Source organism: Pagrus major, chromosome 11 (assembly GCF_040436345.1).
Source record: "Pagrus major chromosome 11, Pma_NU_1.0".
NCBI lineage: Eukaryota > Metazoa > Chordata > Actinopteri > Spariformes > Sparidae > Pagrus > Pagrus major.
Genome location: NC_133225.1, coordinates 1,541,975 through 1,561,131, shown reverse-complemented (window position 1 = coordinate 1,561,131; position 19,157 = coordinate 1,541,975). Strand labels below are relative to the sequence as shown.

At 45.5% G+C, this 19,157-nt stretch overlaps 1 protein-coding gene across 1 annotated transcript; it reads right to left on the bottom strand.

Moving 5' to 3' along the window:
• Nucleotides 1–5,288: 5,288 nt before the first annotated feature.
• Nucleotides 5,289–18,961, bottom strand: orc1 (origin recognition complex, subunit 1). Its single transcript, XM_073475865.1, has 18 exons — nt 18,702–18,961; nt 17,396–17,523; nt 17,141–17,313; nt 16,006–16,438; nt 14,991–15,258; nt 13,931–14,056; nt 13,626–13,688; nt 13,216–13,323; nt 12,873–13,122; nt 12,675–12,781; nt 12,144–12,245; nt 10,377–10,548; nt 9,562–9,669; nt 7,836–7,985; nt 6,688–6,807; nt 6,430–6,599; nt 6,261–6,348; nt 5,289–5,658 (listed from the first exon to the last, which is right to left on the bottom strand). Exons 1-18 carry the CDS (start codon nt 18,794–18,796, stop codon nt 5,464–5,466), a joined length of 2,856 nt encoding a protein of 951 aa, XP_073331966.1. The 5' UTR covers nt 18,797–18,961; the 3' UTR covers nt 5,289–5,463.
• Between the last annotated feature and the right edge of the window lie 196 nt (nt 18,962–19,157).

Below are 19,157 nucleotides of genomic sequence, written 5' to 3'. Positions count from 1 at the left end.
TATGTGGCAGAACAACATTAAAACCTTATTTCAGATATTTAACTGAAAACCAGGTTCAGAAAACTTACACAGGGGAATTCTTCAGCTAAACAACTGAAGTAGCTGCAGAAAAAAACTCCATTAAAACTTTGCAGAATCAGCTGTTAGCACTTCCTGTTTCCACTCATGTATGTACACACAACTGTCACCTGATCACTTTGACGTGAAGAAAACTTAAAAACATGATGTTTCTAAGGCAACTTCTGCACATGAGAGGAGGATTTGATATAAAGTCAGGCTCAGCCATCATCTCCTCCTGATGATATAAAGTCAGGCTCAGCCATCATCTCCTCCTGATGATATAAAGTCAGGCTCAGCCATCATCTCCTCCTGATGATATAAAGTCAGGCTCAGCCATCATCTCCTCCTGATGATATAAAGTCAGGCTCAGCCATCTTCTCCTCCTGATGATATAAAGTCAGGCTCAGCCATCGTCTCCTCCTGATGATATAAAGTCAGGCTCAGCCATCGTCTCCTCCTGATGATATAAAGTCAGGCTCAGCCATCGTCTCCTCCTGATGATATAAAGTCAGGCTCAGTCATCGTCTCCTCCTGATGATATAAAGTCAGGCTCAGCCATCGTCTCCTCCTGATGATATAAAGTCAGGCTCAGCCATCGTCTCCTCCTGATGATATAAAGTCAGGCTCAGCCATCGTCTCCTCCTGATGATATAAAGTCAGGCTCAGCCATCGTCTCCTCCTGATGATATAAAGTCAGGCTCAGCCATCGTCTCCTCCTGATGATATAAAGTCAGGCTCAGCCATCGTCTCCTCCTGATGATATAAAGTCAGGCTCAGCCATCGTCTCCTCCTGATGATATAAAGTCAGGCTCAGCCATCCTCTCCTCCTGATGATATAAAGTCAGGCTCAGCCATCCTCTCCTCCTGATGATATAAAGTCAGGCTCAGCCATCCTCTCCTCCTGATGATATAAAGTCAGGCTCAGCCATCGTCTCCTCCTGATGATATAAAGTCAGGCTCAGCCATCGTCTCCTCCTGATGATATAAAGTCAGGCTCAGCCATCGTCTCCTCCTGATGATATAAAGTCAGGCTCAGCCATCGTCTCCTCCTGATGATATAAAGTCAGGCTCAGCCATCGTCTCCTCCTGATGATATAAAGTCAGGCTCAGCCATCGTCTCCTCCTGATGATATAAAGTCAGGCTCAGCCATCGTCTCCTCCTGATGATATAAAGTCAGGCTCAGCCATCGTCTCCTCCTGATGATATAAAGTCAGGCTCAGCCATCGTCTCCTCCTGATGATATAAAGTCAGGCTCAGCCATCGTCTCCTCCTGATGATATAAAGTCAGGCTCAGCCATCGTCTCCTCCTGATGATATAAAGTCAGGCTCAGCCATCGTCTCCTCCTGATGATATAAAGTCAGGCTCAGCCATCGTCTCCTCCTGATGATATAAAGTCAGGCTCAGCCATCGTCTCCTCCTGATGATATAAAGTCAGGCTCAGCCATCGTCTCCTCCTGATGATATAAAGTCAGGCTCAGCCATCGTCTCCTCCTGATGATATAAAGTCAGGCTCAGCCATCGTCTCCTCCTGATGATATAAAGTCAGGCTCAGCCATCGTCTCCTCCTGATGATATAAAGTCAGGCTCAGCCATCGTCTCCTCCTGATGATATAAAGTCAGGCTCAGCCATCGTCTCCTCCTGATGATATAAAGTCAGGCTCAGCCATCGTCTCCTCCTGATGATATAAAGTCAGGCTCAGCCATCGTCTCCTCCTGATGATATAAAGTCAGGCTCAGCCATCGTCTCCTCCTGATGATATAAAGTCAGGCTCAGCCATCATCTCCTCCTGATGATATAAAGTCAGGCTCAGCCATCATCTCCTCCTGATGATATAAAGTCAGGCTCAGCCATCGTCTCCTCCTGATGATATAAAGTCAGGCTCAGCCATCGTCTCCTCCTGATGATATAAATCAGGTGAAGTCTCGTCGTCCACAGAACATTTCTGGAGCTTCACAGTGAAACAGAGTTGCAGCGTTCTGCTGAACAGCTGAAGCAGCTGGAGATGATGGAAAATGTAAAAACAACCAAAGAAACATCAGATGTCTCCAAACAGCTCGTCTGCTGTGATCCAAGTCTGCAGAAGCCTCGAGATCCCAACCTGATCTGAGGAGGTCATCTCCACCCTGGACCTGTGGTCCACCAGCTTCACAGGGTGCACGCAAACACTTTCCTCTCAGCAGCGAAGAGTTCAGCTGTAAAAAGGGTGTAAACTCTGTGTTTACACAATTTGGGATTTGGAGCTTCTGGAGACTTGGATCTCGGATCTTGAGTCCGACTTCACCTGACGTTTTCAGTTTTCGGTGAACTATTCCTTTAAAGCGAGCAGCTGAGAACAACACTCAGTTAACTAAAAAACATCAGACTAAACATGAGAATAACACAATTATTTGTGCTGTAAACAGTGTAATTAAAATTCAGTGGACTGTATCAAGTCAAGGATCAATGAACGAAGACAACAAAGGGGATTTGAGATTTTGTGTAAACGGACCTTAGTTTTTAACCACTGTGTTATATTCACATCAGTACTTCTACTGTCTGGGTGTTGGGTTTGTGGGTGTGACCGGTGAGCGTCTGCGTCGTGTTGGTTTGAATGATGCTGTGACACCGGGAGATGATCTCCGTTTATTCTCTGACAGAACGGGTCACAAGCAGAACCTCCATGTAAACACTACTGTCCACTCCAGCTCCTCTCCCACAGGAGGACTGTACAAAGGGCAGAGTGCGTAGTAAAAACATTTTACAGTTAATAATCTACACATTCAGCAAAACATACCTGACAGAACGGGTCACGAGCAGAACCACCATGTAAATACTACTGTCCACTCCAGCTCCTACACAAATAAAATGAAGATAAAGATATCGACAAACCGGGAGTTAGTTCGGTTTGTCACAACTTCAAGCTCACGACTTTCAGCTGTTAAAACTACTATTTTCAAATGCAGCTCTGCAGGCATGAACACACTGAGGCAGGAACAGACATAACAATAACGTAGAGACCAGAAATGCATATAACAAACACAGAGAAACATTAGGTCATTAAACAGTGACACCCACCTCTCCCACAGGAGAATTGTACAAAGGGCAGAGGTGAGGGACCCAGAAGACATTTATAGTGGGACCACAGAAGAAGAAATCAAAGAGGAGGAGCTCGAGCTACACATGCAGGATATGGAGGCATTTTCTCGTCAGGCAGTAACAGATTTTGTGTAATTATATACACATTTGATGCAACACACAGGTTGACCCGATTACATGGGCACGCTGAGGTACTGTAATGTGTCTGCCATAGCTCGTATTGTAGAAAAGAAAAGCAATGAGAGGGTCCAGTTCTGCAGAACGTTTCCGGTTCCAACAAAGACTGTATTCATTGTTCCTCCCACTCAGACCTGAAACATGAGACATGTCACACTCAGGTCGCACTTCCTATTTCTGAATGTGTGGGTCTTTATTTACTTTTGTCATCCAAAACATCCAAAACAGTTTTTTTTTTATTAATGAAAGTGTTAAATTGCTTATTATTGAACTGTCATTGAACTTTGCACACTTAAAGCAATTACATCATCAATGTCTTCCCGTAATGTGTAAAAGATGCTGTTAAAGTCTATTCATAACAGGATCATCTCTCCATGGTCGTATAGTTGTATTAGCTACTCTGCAGCTTCAGTTTGTTAATACAAAATAAAATAAATGTATGATGTATTAATAAAGGTTAAGCTTCCCTTCAGCTGTCAGTAGTATCGGGAAGCTGCGATTGTGAAGCCGTAACGAAACCTCGGCAGTTTGTTTTTTTTAAAGAGCAATAACACTGAGACTTCGTCATCGACCTGTGAGTCAGAGCTCCTCTGTAGCCACAGTAAAGGTTAAAAAAGATTCATCAGGGATTAGTAATGTGACTGCGTCCGTTCAAATGATGAACAACACATTTACAGATGACACAGATTCCTGCAGTAAATACACAAAGCTGCAGCCCTGGATACGACTCGATGACACTGAGCTTCACTAGATCTGCACAGTATCTGACGAGTCGAATACATTTCCAACATTTCACTTCTCTTTTTATCTGGTTGTTATTGATCCTGAGAGGCAGATGATATTACTGCCCTCAGTGAAGTCAGGACTGTTGAGTTGTTGCTGATTTCAAACCTGATCATCTGATAAAATTAAACATTTGTTCATAAAGAAGTTGAATTCACTTCTTCAAAGCTGTTTGATAAAATTGTAAAATATTTGCTTCCGAGATGTTTAAAGTTACACACACATCACATAACATGTCCCAGGACTTCAAATTAAATGTGTGTGTGTGTGTGTGTGTGTGTGTGTGTGTGTGTGTGTAGACCTCACTGAGGCCGACAGTTCTTGTGAAATGAAACGATGAACAGAAACAGGTGAAGTACCTCCCACCGTCTGTCTTTCTAGGAATTGAACGCACAAATCTAGAAACTCATCAGAGTGCGTTTGGTTTCAAATGTGACAGTCACATGGTCAGATGAGTCACATATTCTCGACAAATTCCCGATTGTGAGAAGCAGGAACTGAACGAGACTTCTGCCTCACGACAGTTACTCATCACGTCGGCCATTTTCACCTGAAGCTACAGCTGGTGCCATAAATAATAACTGTTACAGCAGCTGATCAGCTGAGATCTGAGGAGGTGCTGTAAACTCTGAGGTGTGTGTGTGTGTGTGTGTGTGTGTGTGTGTGTGTGTGTGTGTGTGTGTGTGTGTGTGTGTGTGTGTGTGTGTGCAGCAGAGTCAATAAATGCCTCGTCTCTAATGATATGCTGTCCCCCATTCTTACATACTGCACCTTTGAGTACATTTATTGTTAGAAAATTAGTTTTGATACTCAAGTACATTTAATATCAGATACTTTTGAGACTTTTACTTTATTACTACTCGTATGGGCAACTTCCATGTAGAGTGGTAACTAAAATCATTAAGGCTTAATATTCTACGATTGTTTAAGTTCATTTCAGTCCGTCGGCTCACGTAACTATCGACTGCATCTTCTCCGCGTCCTCTCATATTTTCAGATTCTCTGGTTTTGTCCTGACACCACAGTGAGATTGAAATAGAGTCGACAAAATGGCTGCCCTCACCGCACTGAGTTTAAGAAGCAGAAGAGGGTATTTGTGAACCTTCAGTTCTGCCTCTCCGGCTGCGTCCAGGCCGACCTGCAGACGCTGCTCAGGTGTTAAAGAAATAAAATAAAGAGTGCCGTTGCCGTTCTTTGGGTAGATTTTATTTCTACAGTGAATATTCTCCCAAAAAGAGGCTAAAACTAAAAACCAATAACGCATAAGACAAATAAAGCACAGTGCACATTGTGGAAAATATGCAAATACAACATTATCACTCATGAAGCATCAGGTATCTATAATATTTACAGAGGGTCTCCCCTTCAGTCGGCCTTCAGGGCGAAGAGCACGTCGTCCTGGCTGACGTTGAGCCGGACGCGCTGCAGGACTCCCAGGCGGCTCGGCTCCAGCAGCAGCAACCTGCAGGCCCCCAGACGCTGACACACGGCCAGGCCCTCCGACACGCTGACGGGCTGCAGACCCTCCACCCGACACAGAGCCTGGTGCTGCACGAACACCTGACAGTCCAAACAGAGGGGAGACTGCCTGAGTACAGATCACAACCACAGACACACACATTTACCACATCTGAATACACACTATCAAACATGCGAGTTTCACCTGTGTCCATTTACTTGTTTGTTGGTTTGTCAGCAGGATTACACAAAAACTACTGAACAGATTTCCACCAAACGTGGATGGAGGACGAGTCTCAGCCCAGAAAAAAAACATTATTGTTTGCTGATCCATTCTGAAATTAAATTAATTAAAGAGTATGTTCGAGACATGGATTTGGAAAGTGTCAGAGGACTTTTGTTGTGAATTGGCACTACACAAATTCAGACAGACAGACGGACAGACAGACAGATAGATACAGGAATTTGAGAGACACGGTGCTTTTCCACATTTTTGTTACTTTCTCAGGGAATCTTGATGAAAAAAAAGATCAGATGAGCGAGTACAATTTGATGATGTTATGGTGACGCAGTTATGACTGGTGTAAAGTTTGTATTGATACGGGGCTGTAGAGTTTGATATTGGATTAGGCTTGATTGAATTAAAGGGGTGAACTGGGCCTTGGCGGAGGTATGTGCTCTACTGAGTCTGCTTTGGTCTTTACCTGTTGGAACGTGGCCTCCTCCAATCCCAGCCTCCTAAACTCAGCGATGACGGCCCGGAGGAAGAGCTGCTCCTGCAGCGACGCACACCTGAACACACACACATTAGTCACTTCATGTCGTCACAAATCCATCAGTGTTTCAAGAACGCGACCGGAGTGAGACCCTCACTTGATGGCAGTGATGTAGGCGGAGGAAAACATCTCGTTCAGCGCCTCCATCACGTGACTCATCCCCACCAATCCTGTGGCAGAAGGCTCGGCGGCAGAGTGCTCGCAGATCTCCGTGGCCCTGCGACAGATGTCCAGACATCGGCGAGCGTCGCCCGACAGCGCGGCAACCTGCGAGAGGAGGAGGACGGTGAGCGTACAGAGCTGTGGACGAACACGTGTCAGGTGAGACGGCGTGATAGACGTCCTGGTCATTTACCTTCCTGGACACCAGCTGGAGAGCGTCCTGCTCGAAGGCCTTCACCTTGTTCAGCCTCGACATGATGATCTGCTGCAGCTGTTTGAAGCTGTACGGCTGGAAAGACATCCTCGTCAAACCCTGAAACAGTCACACAGACAGAGCGTCAAGTACAAGTGTGGAATTTTTTTTCTTCATTTTTCGTAAATGAACCTGTGTTTTTCCATCTGTGTTAAAGTTGCATGAAGCCATATTTAAACGTTTACTCAAATAACAGAGTTTAAGGAGCTGCTCGCAGTCGCAATCCAACATCTGAGTGGTTTCACAGCTCACTGTGACTTCCTGTCTGGTTCAGGCTGCCTAACCGCCAGATTACACTGGGTCCGTCTCCACCACGTCACAGTCGCTGATCACTGACTTTCCACCAGCTGCACTACAGCAGGTTTCAGTTAATCGGCACAGAACAGATCGAGCCGGACAGAAATACAATAAATAAAATAAGACACAACGAAACAATCCCACTACGTAGCCTCCTCAACCACAGCAGAGGCCCAGAGACGTGCTGGAAAAGTTTCTGAGTCACTTCTAACCACAATAAAAGATTAAAGGTTATAGATGACTGCATGAGCTGCATGAGCACCACACATGATAACATTCAACACCCGTTTTAAGCTTTGACTTTGGAGCGAGCCATCTGAGATAAGACTCACAGAATGAGTCTCTAATTAACAATCTATTGTCCTTTATTCTTTTTACGGCCCATAATCTCTTTGATCTGTCCTTAATGCCTCTGATGTGATGTCGTCTTCTAATCGTCCTTTACTGATTTATGTTCTTTTATTTATTTCTATTTTTGCGTTACTTTTTTTCTCTCCCTCTTTTGCCTGTTTTATCACTTTCAATCCTTTAACTTGTAATCACTCGTATTGTCTTTTGATGTTTTTACATTTTGTGTTCTGCCTTCTTGTTTTAACTCATCTCAGACTAGACTTCCTTGTGTTCGACTGAACTGTTCCTGATAATAATATTAATAAATTAACGTGACGTGGACCCAGACGAGCAGCAGAAAGAAAATCAATGGATGGATTAAACTTTGCTGGACTGGACACGGTGCCTCGCAGCAGTGTCTGCTGCAGGTCTGATGTTTCAGCCTCCTGCAGCTCCCTCACCAGTCTGCTGGCCACTCTGTTGATCATGATCCTCTCCGGCAGGTCCATGGTGTTGGCGATGGTCAGCACCACCAGGCGGGCGTGACGCCGCGTCGGCCAGTCGAACAGGTTGTACATCACGTTCTGCTTCCTGGTCCATAAGAGGTCCAACTGCACGACACGAAGGGTTAAAGAGGGTTAAAGTCACGGTCTACTTTTATTATCCCACACAGGGGAAAGTCAGGAGGCCAAGAGCGAGTACAAGTCATGAAGCTGAGTCAGGAAGCAGATAATAAACACATGACACATTCAGCGGACACAAGATGAGCTGAACCTTCTTTTACTTCAATATCAGAAGAAAAATGTGTAGAATTATGAAAATTACAACATATTTAACTGACAACATAAATCATAATGTTGTAAACTAGATTTTCTCCTCAGATTGTTCTTCTGCATTAATCTTCCCGTCACCTGCAGCGTTTCTCCGGAGGAGTGAGAATCTTTTTAGGACTAAAGTAGACGCCGTGAGCCTCTGGGGCCTCCATAGTTTCTTCATCTGATTTAGTTTTAGACCTTAAAACATATTCAGGAGAATCACAATGCTCTGAATCCATTATTTGAGTGTCGATTTAAACATTTTCTCAGCCCTGGTGACGCTGCCGTCGTTAGACGATCACATCTGGATCGTTGGTTTTAAGTCCCGACAAACTCTTCTTTAAAAAGATATTTTACAGCAGCAGCAGCAGCAGCAGCTTGACTTTATCCTGGTGTCTTTCTGCAGGTCAGGCTGAGACAAGTTCAAATAATATTCACCCAAAAATATCATCATCAGTGACGGAACAATTACAAACACAAGACGGAAATTCAGAGGAAGCGTTCAAAAATAGGGATCACTCGTCTCTCAGAGAAACCTGGATTCGTCAAACTGAAACAAATCACACCCACTCGTGGTCACGTCTCTCGGCAGATTACAGAAAGTGTTACACACGAGCGATTTAACTTCAGTACCAACTCTCGCTTTATAGTTTTGTTTTTATTCTGTGATGGAAACCAGCTCTTTCCTTCCGGTCGTCTCTGGTGACTTTGACGGGCTTTAAGATCATAAAGTTCACTTTGAGGAAGAATATCAACTTTCTAGTTGTCTTTATTTTCAGGGAGTTTTTATAAAGCATTTAGAGCAAGAAATGTTTGTTTACATACGTTTCTGTGTTTCATTAAAGCTGTATTATGTTATTCTATATTCATTTTATTGGCAACAAAGCTCATGTTCAGACTCAAACCAACAACATGTGAGTGTGTCCCTCAGCACAGTCTGACTTCCTGTTTTTAAACACACCTCACAGGCCGTTTAAGGTTTTTATTTCACTGACTGACTTTCATCCAGAACCAAATAACTTCTGGATGTGACAGATGGTGGTGGCTGGTGAAAAAAAAAATCAGTAACAACTATTTAAATAAATGAAAGTTGTAAATGATCCGTAGGGTCTCTTGGATGTTCAGAACAAATTTCAACCCAATCTGGTGAAAGATGAGTGAGGCGAGGTTCTGAACACTCATACAAGGAATCACCAAACTCATATTCAGAACCTAAAAAGTACAGCTGGAGGATTCTGCCAGGTGCCATGAACTTAATAGAAGTTTCTGGAAAGGTTCTGGATGTTGGCTGAGCTGTCCTGGAATGATCCTTTTGTGATTTACATATTTGTTTTACTTGTGCAGCCGTTAACAGAAGAAACAGAGCTCTTACTTCGTCCACCAGCAGAACCGTGGTCTCCTTCTTGGGTGCCGGGTTGCTGAATCTCTTCTCCAGCAGAGCCGCAGCGTGGTCCGCTGTGGCCTTCTGACCCGTCAGTTTCTGCAGAGACGAGACCGAGCGGTCAGTGAACACAACGGACTCCTACAACTAAAGAAACAGAGCGACGCTCGTCTCCTCCTGAGTCAGATGAGAAGATGGTTTCAGGTTCAGTACAGGATGAGTTTAGCCTAGCTTAGCACAAAGACTGTAGGCAGATGGAAACTGCTAGCCTAGCTCTGCCAACAGAGAACACACACATTTTCTCACAGCTTCTGAATTTTTCTTTAAAAATTCACTTTATTCTGCTTAATTTGGGAGACTCATAAGAGACAGATGTCAAAAAGTCTGTGCCGCAGGTTTGGACGTTCAGTAAAGTAGCTGTCTGTCAGGTTTGTCTAATGTGATGACAGCAGACTGAATGTATAATACTTATGATGCTGATCAACAACAGAACATTAATGTTTGCTTGACTTGTCAAAGGGTTTTGGATCCAAAGAGCTAAAAAAAAAGCAACACAGCTTTATTATTTTATCTGAATACATTTGCATCAGGATCCGTTTTCACATGAAAAGGGGCAGAGCCTGAGAACAGCATTTCCTTCTAGATTTTTCTTCCTGCAGGTCGACACAGACCGCTGCAGTTTAACACAACAGCTCCCTCCTGTGGTGAGCAGAATAAAAGATGGCTGCCTGACGAGTGCTAAACCTTAAACCCTGATTTGGCCTGTGGAGCTGCTCAGGTGTGTCCTCCGCCTCCTCCGCTCTCACCTGCAGGATCTGGACGTAGGCCTGATGAGGATCCGTCATCTTCATCCCGTTGATCTCGATGAAGTGGAACGGAGGGATCTCGTCCACGTCGGCCGCGTGCTGCAGACAGCGCATCACCTCGTGCACCGTGGCCGTCTTCCCCGTGCCGGGCACACCTGAGATGTACATACACCTGAGACAGAAACAACAACAATCATTTCTGTCTTTGAATCAAACGCTGCATCAGTTTAAAACTCCTGAATGAGAAGAGACTTTACTGAGGAAGCTTCGGCCAAGGTGAGATTTTTTATTATCGTTATGAGATAAATGACGTTACTGGAACTAAAATACTTCAATTAATCATTCAATTCAATTATCAAACAAAGATTTGTGGCGTTTAATCGTCTCAATGTAACGTGGCACCCCGAGGAATGATTATAATTCAGTCACAGAAGAACTGCAGCTATTAAAAAGAAAAGACATGAAGTTAAATCACTGGACCAAAAACAATAACTGAGCTTTCATTTAATGGAGGATAACGTAGAAGCAGCCGGTGCATCGAGTCTGAGAGCAGCTGCACCGAAACTTAACTCCTAACAAACTTTCTGATGAAGAAACTGGAACAAAACACAGAAATCATTTGATAAGTAGCCGCCTCAGTGTACACAGAAGATACTGACTGACTGAACATCACTGATCCTCAAGATTTTAAAGAGAAAAATCTGAAGTGGAAGCTACAAAAGCTAAAGCTAACCCACCAACTGACAGCTTGGATCTGCCTCAGTGGACTGAAACAAGTCTGAGACACAAAGGACTGGTCTGACTTCCTGTTTCTTTCTGTGGGAAGGACTTGACATTTTATATTTATCTACAAAAATACATCCTAAAACTTGTTACTAGACTTCCTGGCCTAGGAATGCCCGAGTCATTCACCCACATCCTCCCTGATCTGATGTCCCGATGTCAAATAAAAAGTGAACAGGCCAAGAGGAAGCATCAAGATCAGCTGACAGCTTCTGATGTCAGAGACACACTTTGGTCTGTAAATCAACGAGAAGAGCGAAGACACCAGCGGGGTCACGAGCTCTTTTCACACAGATAATCCACAACACTGCTGCAACAAAGCCTCTACACACTGAACCAAGCAGCGCCGGCTTAACATTTATAACGATCCTGACTCACCATGAATCCTGGAAAGTGACAAAGTTTTGCCACATCACATAATCACCGTCAGTAAACAGTGGACCCTTTCTGGCTCTCACTCCCGGAGAAGGAGGCTGTTTTCAGGGGGGGAAGTTGACTCAAGTCTCGGTCAGGAGGGATGAGCGTCAACTACAACAACACAATAGTGGAAAATCGACGAGGACATGGTGAGTTCAAGTTTTCTGCTCTGAGTGGCGTCACATAATCATCACCAGTCAACTGCAGGAGTCACCTGGCTCTTCTATGTGACGAAGAGTCGGTCGGACAGACAGGACGACAGACACTTCTCATATAAGATGTTGAAGACACGACCTGCGACCACATCACTGTTGTTTGGTCCTGTAACGTTGCGTTGTGGGTTGAAGTGTTGGACGTTTGTCTTTTATTTGATGAGTGAAGGATCTGTTTAGCTGTCAGACTGGACGCCATCAGAACGTCACACTCCCGTCCTCTCCTGATCAGAGGTGGAGCGAGACTGCGCCCCGATCCCACCTCTGTGACCTTCACACAGACGATGAGGCGGAATAACGGACCGAGATTCACGTGAGACTAAAGACCGGACCAGCGTCAGGTTCTGGATCTTACCCTCCTGTTCCATCGATGATCTTGCTCTCCACGAAGCTGTAGATGTCCTGAAACTCCTGCTCCCTGCAGGGCAGAGACTCCGGCACCGAGGACACGTGCAGCCTGAACACACAAACACACATTAATACACAACAAGCGTGTGTAGACTGTCTGCTCGACTCCCTCGGTCGCACTAACAGAAGGTTCATCCACCATCAGAGTTTCCTCGAGAGATTAAAGAAGCACATGATGCTGCAAACATCACAACACAGCGTCTTCATGAATAAAGTGATCGACAGTGATGAGGATTATAAATGATGATAATTCCTCCTCGTTATTATTAAACATTTAATTCTGTCACACTGTACTGAAACTCAAATAACCCATAAAACAGAATATTAATGAAAATTAAACAGTTTCTGATCGGCTGTCAGTGATTCTACCGTTCATCAACATCGCTAACACTGACGATGTCGCTCGTCACTGTCGACGTCGTTATGTTTACGATGTGGACTCAAGTCATCATCTTGAATCAGAGGCCAGAGGTCTCACCTCGTTCTGGCCTCCTCCAGAACATTAGCAGGCTGTCGGGCCGGCAGCGACCTGCTGGGGATGCTGGGAGTGGCGCGGTGAGGAGTCCGTGGCGTGCCGGGTGCGATCTGTCAAACAGGAAACAGTCAGAGGAGACGAGGTGAGGAAAAGAAGCAGTGAGCAGATTCTCTCAGATTTGGAGGATTTCAGGACTTTCACCTTCTTGCTGGGAGTTTTTCGTGGCGTTCTGGTCGAGGAGCGAGTTTTCTGCTTCGAGCGAGGAGTGCGAGGCCCCGACGCACCATGTCGGCCCTTCTTCGACACGACCTCCTCGTCGCTTTCCATCGCTGCCTCCTCGTCCTCCTCACCGTCGTCCTCGCTGCTGCTCTGCAGCTCCTTCTTGGAGGGAACGAACTCGTCCTCGTCCTCTCCGTCCGAGTACAGGTCCTGCTGGTTCTCCAGAAGATTCCTGATCAAACAGACAGTGAAGCTCAGAACTCTGAGGATCCAGAAACCTCCTGAAACAATCAGCTGATCAGACGTGATGTCAGGACACACTCACAGCTGCTTTCTGATGCGAGACGACACCAGCTGGGCCGACTTCCTCTTCGAGCTCCTCGGGGTGGTGGCGACCGGCAGCATCGGAGAGTTTTCGTGATCCACTTCGGCCCTGTACACATCACACACCCACAGAGGGAGGAGCACTTTTAATCTGAATGTTAGGGCTGATTTCTGATCGTCAGCTGGAACAAGAAATAACATTTTAACTGGTGGAAAAACAGTCGAGCTGACAGGATTTAAAATAAGCTGCTGTCCTCATTCCTGTGACGTCAATAAAGAAACTAAAGTGAGACTCTTGTCTGAATGTCCACTAGTTTTCAACACAGATCAGATATTTAAGTATAGATATGTATGATACAGCCTCACGGTGTCTTTGTCTCATGAGATAATATCACGTCTGAATGTACTCACAGGACTCCCAGCGCCGGCTCCTTCAGGGTCTTCGGTTCTTTTTTCCGAGAAGGAGTGGTAGCTCTGTTTGAAGACATCACCGTGATTAGCTAGAGAACAATCGACCCGAACACTCGCTCATCAGTAATCATTGTGTGACAGTTTACACCGAGTGTGACACCAGCTGTGCAGACTCACACCTCACACGACTGAAAACAGAAAACCACCACAGGAGTGAGCTACAGGTGTGAACATCTTCTCCTTGTTGTTCTCCAGGACTCAAAGATAGATTATTCAAACCACCAGGCCTCCAGTGTCTGACTCACGTCTGCCCCCTGGTGGTATAATTTCTCCTCGGCGTGCCGTTCCTTCTTCTCGGCGTCTTAACCGAGCCGCTCGGTAACCCTGCCTCCATCACATCACCCCGCTGAGGACTTTTATCCAACAGCTCCCTGAAAGAGGCGCCGGTCAGTCTGAGCTCTGAACCAGTCGGTCTGTTTTTTAACCGCTTTGACTTCAAACGACAAATTAACTGTGGTTGAGGACACACACGTGTCCACAGGGCTGACGGAGATCAGGTGTTTACATGCCACAGTATATCTATATACACAGATATCAGGTCTCGAGACTAACGGCGTCCTGTTGTTCGCTTGGGACGAACAGATGTTCAGAACCTTCAGGACGAAAGGATTTGTGTACGTACGAGTGTGGATAATAAATGGTTAATGACAAACTGAACTTTACACTCTTTTTTAAGACGAAATCTTCACTGGAGCTGCTGAGCTGAAAGCAGAAGCGTACAGCTCCCACAGCAACTTCAGAAACCGGTTTGGGACTGATTTTTATTCTGCTTGGTTTTTGGAACAACAGGTAACAACAGTAAACCTTGACGCTGGTTCTGTTGATGCTGATGCTCTTAATAATAGATTAGATCAGTTCTGGTCAACGAGGATGTGTTGTATGATCGTTTTAAATATGTATACTTGTCTGTTTTGAGTGGTGGAGTTTGGTGTGAGGATTCAATTCCTGCACCACAAAATGTTTCATAAATTTCAGTCAGTAGTAGCCGACACGTTCACATGTTGACCTGATGATGGCGCTGGATGAAAAGTCAGAGGATCATCGAATCATTACGGTTCGTCCTGACGGGAACGTGAACGCGTGCAGCTGTGGAGATGTTTCAGTTACAACCTGAAATGTGAACTTCATGGTGGCACTAGAGGAAACATGAGGAGAGGTCCTCCCTCGAGCCACGTATGACGTATGTTGTAGGTGAAACGTAACGAGAGAGCAGCCTGACGGGAGCGTCGCTGCGTTAAACCTGCGTGTCGACATTAAAACTCTACACTGAGGACGATGTGACGGTGTGACGGTGTCGACTCTGACCTGCTGGAGTCGCCTCTGGCAGCCGACGGAGGACTCATCTCAGAGAGAGAGCACTTGTTGAGGACGACGGTGGCAGGCTTCAGGGAGAAGGCGCCCACAGCGGCGGGCGCCCTGTGGGCCTTCCTGAGGGGGGTGAGGCTGTGGGTGAGGGGCAGGGCCTGAGGGGGAGAGGACGACAGCCTCTGAGCCAACGTCACCCCCGACCCCAGCTCCTCGTCCAGCAGCTGGCTCAGGACGTCCTCGCAGATCATCGACTTCTTGTCCGGACCTGCCGACAGAAAACGTGACCTCATGACGTCATCGACCAGCAGAGTGATGTCATTCATCATCAGACAATCAAATAATTAATAACATGTTAAAGGATAGTTTCACAGGAAAATGGAAATGAGACTTTATTATTTGTTCTAGAATCAGATCTTAAAATGACGACAAAGAGAAACGACCTCTCTGAAACTAAAATATGATTTAATAAAATGTATCCTCATATTATCGTAGATGATTCGTTTGTTTAACTGTCAGAACAGTCGGACAAAAGCTTTGTGAATTAAATTAACTGCAGATCTTTTAAAGGCTCCATCGTCTATCGAGTGTCAACAAAGTGCCGTCTGTCTGGATCAATACATCAGTTTAAGGATTAATCAAAGTTCTTGTTCAGTCACGATTAATGAGAGTTAGTGGAGACACTTTACTGCCTCGGCCCCCTTACAATTATTTAAGTGTTGTTTTTTAACTTTTAAGAGCTTTTTCTGAAACGTATTGTGTCAAATGTGCAGATGATGTCAACTCATCGGCTGCAGGCAGCTGAACTGAATCAATGGCAGACTTTGTGATATCTGCAGTTATTGTATCGTTGTCAGAAGAATCAATATAATTAGGTGACCACAAGACTCTTCATCTGCTGTCAGACGTGACAAAGAAAAGCAGCAAAGAAGAAGCTGGAACAATGTTCTGACATCTCCTCTGTCTTTGATATAACCAGTAGAGGAGTCGGTGTATAACTGGCCGTTCGACTCACCGCTGAGCTCCAGCTTCTTGCGGACGCCGGGCGTCCTGGCCGTGGCGTCCCTCCTCTTGGCGCTCAGACATTTGGATGCTGACAGTTTGGTGGCGGAGTGCAGCGACTCGGCTTCAGCGGCGCCGGCCTTCCCCGCGCTCATCGTGGCTCTGCCGTGTCTCACTTCCCCCGACAGCGCCCGGCGCATGACGGCAAAGTCCGGAGTCGGCAGGGCGCGTCGAGAGGCGCCGCGAGACGCCGGAGCCGCCGCGAGAGGGGAGCAGGGGGGCGAGGGGGGGAGGGAGGGTTTGGGACAGGGAGGAGGGGAGGAAGCTGCAGCCGAGGCCTCAGACTCCACCGCTCTGAAGGTCTTGGAGTCCCAGGACAGCTTCACGTACAGAGTGTCTTTGTCGTCAGAGTCCGGGAACGGAGCTGCTCCGTCCAGGTGCTTCACCTGAGCAGAGGAACAGGAAGTTAAAGGAACAGTTCACCCAAATATAAACATTAAAGCATCAGATGTGACTCGGGACCAGAAGTCTTTAGTTTTAAACTAACGAGTTTAAAACTTCTCCTTGCCGTCCTTGTGTCGATGTGAGTTCTGTTTCTTGTGTTTGTTCGTGGACTCCAGGAAGAATCGTAGTTAAACCCAGCGAGCGACAAAACACTTTTATAGACTCGTTTCATGTGAAGTCTGAACTCTTTAAACTGATTTTCATCTTTCTTTCTGTTTTATTCCTTCTCCTGCTCTCAGTCTATTTATCTCTTCTCATTTCTCTCATGACGTCGTCCTCTTACCGTCCTTTATCACTCATCTCTTTATTTGCGTTACTTTGTAATTTCGCCTGTTTCATCATTTTTATTTCTTTTACTTGTAATGACTCATATTGACTTTTTGTGTTTCTACACTTTCTGTTGCGTCTTCTTGTTTTAACACGCTGGTCTTCTTTGTGTTTGTTCTGTATTCATTTCTTCCTGAGTTTCCTCCTCTAAACTGTTGTTAAAGGTGCTACATGAATAAAGTTTATTATTATTATTATCTATTATCGCTGGATGTTTCTCCTGTGAGTGAATAAGTTAAAAAAGCGAACTGGTCCGTCTCAGAAATAAACCTCAGGAGTATTTTCACGTTATTCAGAGGAAGGCGAGCGTCCTGCACCTGCACAGGTCTGAGGATGGACTCGGCGTTGACCTCGTCATCGCAGCTGCGTCCCTGATAGTAGAAGATCTCCTGAGGGTGAGGCTCTCTGCCCAGCAGCTTCAGCTTGCTCAAGGGCACTTCAGACACGCGGACGAACCACTGAACCACCGCCTTCTTCTGCGTGCCGCTCTCTGAAACACAACGAGACAAGACGTTCAGCGACGAGTCCTCGAGGACGAGTCGAGCGAAGCGTCCGTCAGAGGCGAGACTCACCGTCACTGAACAGTTTGACCACTTTGGCCACGTACGGGTTGTCTTCGTCGTCCCCCTCGATCAGGATGTGTTGGCCCGTGCTGATGACGGTGGTCGATGGGAGACCCTCCACACCGATGGCCAACGAGCTGAGGCACAAACAGACAAAGAAGAGACGCAGGTCCAGTTTGAAATCAGAGGGAAACGCTGGTGACTGACGACTGAACAAACATGATACTGGAAGACGTCACTTTGGGATCTGGGACTTTAAAGACAATTAATTAATTAAATCAAGAAAATAATCTGCAGATTAATCAAAAATGAAGATTATATCTTGATGCAGCTCAGAGAAAAACTAAAACTATTCACATGAAAGAGGTTGAAACTAGTTAAATTAGATTATCATATGATTTAAATCAGGGACCATGTACGATGCTTTGTGCCAGATCAAAGTAAAGTCATCGTTTACTTAAGACTCAAAGGACTCATTAAGTATTAAAGTTTGCATGCTGCTGATGGAGCGATCAGTTAACGCACCAACTGTTTCATGTTTTTGGACAAATATTGTGTTTTCCTTCTGACAGCAGGTGGGAGAGAGAGACGCTGTTAGAAAAGCTGAAGAGGAAATGTGTGAAATTATTATTAATAATAATAATAATAATAATAATAATAATAATAATTCCTGCAGTCCTGAGATGATTTAGCTTCTTGTACTATTTAGATAAAAGTTCATTTATGGAGCATTTCATTCACTTAAAGCTGCAACATGTTAAAAACATCCAGAGATGAACTGAAACTGTCGACAGATGAGAATAAATAACAGCTTTGATGCATCTGCTGAAGTTAGCATGCTAACCAGCTAGCAAACCCTGCTAGCTGCACGGCTAACTGAGCTAAACAGCTAACGGCCTGTTTGTCTTCAGTGTGACTGACAGGTGGACAATCAACACACATGCACCTGTAATACTGTAAAACACACGAGTTATATGAACGTGTGTGCTGCTGGTGAGGCTTTAACTAATGAACCTCTGATGTTTAATCAGTTTTATGAAGGCTGAGCAGGAAATGTGTGAATTTAAACAGATGTAATAAGAAAAGTTTGTCTGAAATCTTTCAACATAAGAACATAAACACATGAACACGAGTTCAAACCAACACGACACAGATAATTCAGCTACACTGTAAATAAGCTGAAACACAATGAGACGTTTAAACGCTGATGACGTCCTGCAGTCCTAGTCTGAAGTGCTGATCGATCAGAGGAACTGATCGATCAGTGATCAGCAGCAGGATTGATGTTAAACACGTGACTCGGACAGAAACTCACCTGTACTCGTGCGTCTTCAGCCTCCTGTTGAAGCTCAGCGGCTCCCCGCGCCAGCGGTACACGCGCCGGACCCGCAGCCGGGCGGAGTACTTCATCCTGAGCGCGGCTCGATCACTGATCGATACAGATACACACCTGTGTCACACCTGTGTCACACCTGTGTCACACCTGTGTCCCGGAACCGAGCCGCCTACCTGCTTTAACTCAGAACCCGGGCCGCAGACAGAGAAGCTCAGAGACGGTCTGGAGCAGCAGCCGGACGAGACACATTTCCCGCGAAAATTACGTCGTTTCCGTTTCTTTCTTCTTCTTGAGATTTAATGAGGCACCGAGGCCGGAACACAGCGCCGCCTGCTGGACCGGAAGTGTGATGGTTCTGAGTTTATGAGTTTATTCTGGATGTTCAGCCTGTTGTGTGTGTGCGTGTGCGTGTGTGTGTGTGTGTGTGTGCGTGCG

Coding starts and splice junctions, on each gene's coding strand:
- orc1 (XM_073475865.1), bottom strand. CDS start 18,796: ATGAAGTACTCCGCCCGGCTGCGGGTCCGGCGCGTGTACCGCTGGCGC. Junction 10,549..12,143: donor ATCATCGATGGAACAGGAGG/GTAAGATCCAGA, acceptor TTTCTGTCTCAG/GTGTATGTACATCTCAGGTG. Junction 5,659..6,260: donor AGGAGGCCACGTTCCAACAG/GTAAAGACCAAA, acceptor TTGGACTGTCAG/GTGTTCGTGCAGCACCAGGC.